The 5,634-nt window shown below is 29.9% G+C and overlaps 1 protein-coding gene across 1 annotated transcript; it reads left to right on the top strand.

The window, feature by feature from the left end:
* Positions 1-785: 785 nt before the first annotated feature.
* On the top strand, positions 786-1,742 carry LOC130981110 (uncharacterized). The gene has a single exon (XM_057904733.1). The coding sequence runs from the start codon at positions 786-788 to the stop codon at positions 1,740-1,742; it is 957 nt and encodes a 318-aa protein (XP_057760716.1).
* The last annotated feature ends 3,892 nt before the right edge of the window (positions 1,743-5,634 follow it).

The raw sequence follows: 5,634 nt of genomic DNA, 5'->3' as shown, positions 1-5,634 counted from the left end.
GCGCAACTTTCAACGATGTTTTGGACAAGATTCGGGGAAGGCTAGCCAGCTGGAAAGGGAGATTGCTTAATAAGGCAGGCAGACTCTGTTTGCTCAACTCGGTAGTGACTGCGATTCCTACTTATCGCATGCAAGTATCTCTCTTCCCTAAATGGGTAACTAATAAGATAGAATCCATGATGCAAAACTTTCTATGGAAGGGTCAAGCTGATGGTAGAGGCCTGTATCTAGTTAACTGGAAAGTGTTGGTCACTCCTAAGAAGTTTGGAGGTCTGGGAATTAGAGATCCTTTTTGTGCCAATATTGCTCTTCTTGGAAAACTAGTTTGGCAACTTTTTCACCATCCCGACAAGCTATGGGTTCAACTGTTGATGGAGAAATACCATTCTTCTAAGGATGATTGTTTTAGTCGGTCTCGAGGAAGGGGATCTTATGTTTGGAAGAGTATATGTCGAGCTTGGGATATCCTGAAGGAAGGTTTTAGTTGGTGCATTGGGGATTTGGAACAGAACTTTTGGTTTTCTAAATGGGGAAGAGAGGGGCAACTGTGTCAGGAGATGGATTATGTTCACATTTCTGATTCGGATCTCAGGATCTTGGACCTTTGGTCATCTGGATAGTGGAACCTTGAGAACATCTATTCTCCTTTGAATCAGTCTCTGCAGAGCAACATTATCTCTTACAACCCAAATGTTCAAGCTGGTTCAGAGGTCGGTTGGTGTTGGACTGATACAGCCTCAAAAGTTTATGATGCTCATAGTGGTTATTTGTGGCTCAGTAAGAAGATGTTTAGTTGGGAGGATAGGGGTAATTGGCTTTGGCTTTGGCGTCAACATGTTCCGGAAAAGCACAAATTTTTGGCCTGGCTATGTCTTCGGGAGGCTCTTCCTACTGTTGCATTTCATTTTATGAGGGGCATTTCGCACACGGATAGCTGTCCACGATGTTTCTCAGGTCAGGAATCGATTTTACATTGTATTCGGGATTATCCAAAAGTCCAACTTGTTTGGCAAGCTTTAGGGATCTCCGATCAACCAGTGGATTTGATGAGTTGGTTCTTACATAATAGCAAACAGCGCCCCTTTAGATTCTTTTCTGGTCTCTGGTGGATTTGGTGTTCGAGAAATAACGAGATCTTTCATCCTCACGAGCATTGGACCACAGACAAGGTGATTGGTATGGCTTTGTCCTTAGAAAAGGAGCTCCGAAATATTTTTGAGTTGCAACGACTATCTATCCCCTCAACCATTAGTGGCTCTTGGATTCCCCCCTCAGTGGGTACCTTTAAGATTAATTGTGATGCTAGCTATCCTGGCAGTGGTGCTCGAGTTGGTTTTGCTTGTGTTAGCAGAGATTGGAAGGGAAGGTGGCAACGAGGCTGTCTGGGAACAATTGAGAGTCGTAGCATTTTGCAAGGAGAGTTGTTTGCTATTTGGAGAGGCTTTCTTTTAGCATGGGACTCGGGACAAAGAGACATTATATGTGAGACAGACTGTGTGGAGGCTTTTACTATTGTCAATAATTTACAAGATTGCTCTGGGTTTACTGATCCTTTGGTGTTAAAAATCCGAGATATCATGTCTTGGAAATGGCGTGCTGATCTTCGGTTGATCTTGAGAGATGCAAATACAGTAGCAGACATCATGGCAAAGACTGCAATGAGGACTATTTCTCCCCAAGTGGAGCTTCCATTGCCTTGGAAGGAGTTTGAGAGTAGTATTCAGCGGGACTGCCTTTCTTAAGCAGTTTCTTGTTTTTATTTCTTTCTTAGTTTTTTTTAAGTCACCAAAAAAAGATACATTCATATACATACTTTAGTTTTTGAAACTCACTAAGTAGAGTAGAAAGAAAATAAAGAAAGAGAGACCGTGGGAGAAAGAGAGACAAATCGTAAAAATTTCCGAGCTTTCGGCTTTGATTTTTTGAGAAAGCTCTAATTTTTTGAGATCTATAACTTCAATAAAAAATTTAATTTAATAAAAGTGTTCGTATTCTCTTTTTCTATATGTTAGCATTATTTTTGTCCGGTAAAAGTTGACGATGGCGTAGCCTTCCTTCTTCTTAAGTTCGGCCAAATGAAATTTTAGGAGATATAGACGATTTTTGACATTTTCTTCTTTAACAGCTTGGTCGAAAAGCTTTTCCGGAGTTTCTGTTGTTATGATTTCTTTACGGAGGTAGGGTTTAGTAATTTTATAATAATTAAATGTGAATTTGATAAGTGAATGTTGGTTTGATTGATTATTGTTTGAGTTTGAATGAGTTTATGTTGAATTATTGTTGTTGCTTGTGATTTATTGATTTGGTTATGAGGAACAGCTCAACTGTAGTTATTTTAATGGTTTTGAGACTGTTGTGGTATGGTATTTTGAGAAAATTGATGAGATTGGTGGTTGAAAGATTAAACTAAAAACCGTGAAAATTTGGTAACCAAAAAACTTGAGAACAGATTAAAGCATAAGTAATATTTTGAAAGAAAAAAGCTAAGGTTTCGATTTTGGTATAAAAGAAAGATTAGTAATTACAATTTATTTTTGAAGGGTAATATTGTATTTGTATATAAAATCGATGTATAATTTACAATAGTATAAGTTTTGAGGTATTTTGGATAATAAATAAAGTATAAGGATAAAATGGATATTTTATAAAAACACAAGGTTATTTTTATAAATATAAAAATAAGTGAGAATTCCAAATATTGAAGCTAAAAATAGAATAATAAAAGGATCGTAATTTAAAAAGTAATTGCTAAAAATTTAAAATAAGGTTTTATAAACAAAATTTTAAAAGAAGATTATAAAAATTATTTTAAATACATTTTTAAAATTATTCATTTATATTAAAATAAATTATTATTATTTACATTCTAATATTTTAAAATGGTCAATTATGTTTTATATTTTAAAAAAATACGACTCTTAGTGTTAGAAAATAATAAATTATATCACACGAATCAATTTTGGATATCTGAAGTATTAATGAAAACAAATCAGATAATGTTCCATTATTCAAATGGCAGTGCGTTCTGCATCACTTAGTAGCTTCAAAAAGTCCCTTTACCTATGAAACTGGATGATTCGAGATTCTACCAATAACGACTTTTTTACTGAAACCTTAAATATATACACTTCCATGGTTTCATACATTAGTGGCCATGGGAACACCTTCACTTACCCTTTGCTCATAAAGGCCTGTGCCAACCTTGGTTCCATTATTCAATATTCATGGGAGTATGATTCATGACCATATTCTGAGACTTGGCTTCCAAGATGACTTAGTTATTGAACAGCTAGCTAGCACCTGTTTTTATTTAATTTATTTGTTGTATTTGTAACTTAAAAATCTTTATATTATTTTCAGCTTTCTTCTTTTTTTTGTATGTGGTATTTTTAGAAATAAAAGTATAATAAGGGTATCCCTTATTTTTCAGTAAAAATTTTAGATGAGTGCTTAGCTTGTTATTACATGTTCAAGAAGGAATTTAATGCTAATTTCTTTTATTTTAGATTTTAATTCGAACATATAATTTTACATTAAATAAGCTCAACGAACTCTATATGCATTAAATATGCTACTCTTATGATTCATTGGATGTCATAATATAAATGAAAATAAAAAGAAGCTATAAAAGAAGAATGTTGAGGAATTTTAATAAATATAGAAAATATTAAAATATAAATAAATATTTTTTAATATAGAACACTTTAAAATAAAAAATGCAACACTTTATTTTTTTAAACTAAATATAAAACATATAAATACATAAAAATATAAATCTTTTTTATTCATTAAGACTAATTATTATGTTGTAAATTTTATTATAATAAAAATTCATATTAAAATGTTATTTTTAATTACAATATATTAAATATAAAATAATTAAATATTATTTTAAATTACTTGACAAATACAATTCTAAATATTGAATAGTAAAAAAATTTGGGTAATGCATGCTCATAAATTATATTATGGTAGTTAACTATTTAATTTTATTCATATATCATCAATTTAATTAGTTATATATGACAAAAAGTTATACTATGAAATTAAATATATTTATGTATTATGAATTTCTTTTCATGCTCGTATAAAACACAGATCTATATACTAGTATTTAAAAAAAAAAGAGATAATTTTTAATTAATTAATACGTAATTTATCTTCTATCACATATCAATTTTTTTATTTAGTCACAAATTAACTATACTATTAATTTGAATTTTTTAAATTTAACCAAAGTTAATATTTAGGATCACTTAAGTTATTCTTTAAATGTATGTCCTTATTGTATAATTAAGTTTATTCTTTAAAATTTTTTCTTTGCCTCCTTTTTTTTTTCAAAGTTAGGAATGAGATTCGAATAACTCGAGATTTTTAAATGAGAAAGAAAGACTATACGGTTAGAATTATAGTTCAAATAGCATAGTCTTCTCTTTTCTTCACCTTCCTTGTCCGTCCACTTTTTACATCTTTGATTCAATACTTCTCTGCATCTTTAAAAATTGGATAATGATATATCTTTCAACATCTAATTTTTTTAATTATTTTATCATTAAATTATTGTTAGGGTTGCAAGTGTGAGGAGTATAAGGAATTAGTCCTACATCGAAAAAAATATGAATAAGTAAAGAGTATATAAGATGAGAGACGTATTAACTTAAAGCTTAAAGTTTTGAGTTGGATATGACATTTTCTCATCTTGTATTCTCTCGTTTTGATTCCTCTCTGAAATCTTCTGGTAGTAGCGCAAAATGATAAATATTTACTTTTATATTTTTTATTATTCAAAATTGTAAAACTATTAATGAATGCTAAATAAAACAAGTTTGAACTGATTTTTTATGATCTTTCTAACATTACTATTTTTTCGAATCATATCATTTTGAGTTAACCGTCAAAATTCTTTTTTATTTTAGTTGCCAAGCAACGTAGCACAAATAATGATAAATTGAGATCTCTTTTAAGATTCATTTACTTTACTATTTTGTACAGGCAAAATATTAATGATATAAAATTATTTTCAGCTCTAATTTTTTATTATCTTCCTAATATTACTGTTTTTTTGAATTACATCATTTTGATTTAACCTCCAAAATTTTTTTTATTTTATTTGTCCAACAACATAGCACAAATAACAATAACTTTAGATTTATTTTAAAATTAATTTACTTTTTTATTTTATACGGAAAAAATATTAATGACAAGTAATTATTTTTAACTTAGGTTGTTTATTTTTTTTAAACTAGTAGAATCTAGTATTATTTAAGAATAAACTAAGTTTAATGAGTAATAATTATATATTTATGTTTGTAATTGCAAATGCAATTCAAGTGCTCACAATTTAGATGGCTTTCCTTTTATTCTATTTAGGTTTGTGATATATATTCACAATCAATCAATTTGATTGGTTTGATGTTTAGTGCTATATATTGAAGATCTTGATTAGGAAAGAAACAAATAGAGCGACAAAAATGTAATATCATTAAAATTTTTCTAAACTTGTATGTTCGAATCTAATTTATTTTTCATTACATTTTACGAGGCACACTACAAACGTAAAACTCTATCCTCTATTGTTCTATCTTCATTTTCAGCGGAAATGACAACCTATAGCGATCAGATTCCTAAGGATCT

The sequence above is a fragment of the Arachis stenosperma genome, chromosome 5 (genome assembly GCF_014773155.1).
Source record: "Arachis stenosperma cultivar V10309 chromosome 5, arast.V10309.gnm1.PFL2, whole genome shotgun sequence".
In the NCBI taxonomy this organism is placed as follows: Eukaryota; Viridiplantae; Streptophyta; class Magnoliopsida; order Fabales; family Fabaceae; genus Arachis; species Arachis stenosperma.
This window is presented reverse-complemented; position numbering and strand designations above follow the sequence as displayed.

Coding starts and splice junctions, on each gene's coding strand:
- LOC130981110 (XM_057904733.1), top strand. CDS start 786: ATGTTTAGTTGGGAGGATAGGGGTAATTGGCTTTGGCTTTGGCGTCAA.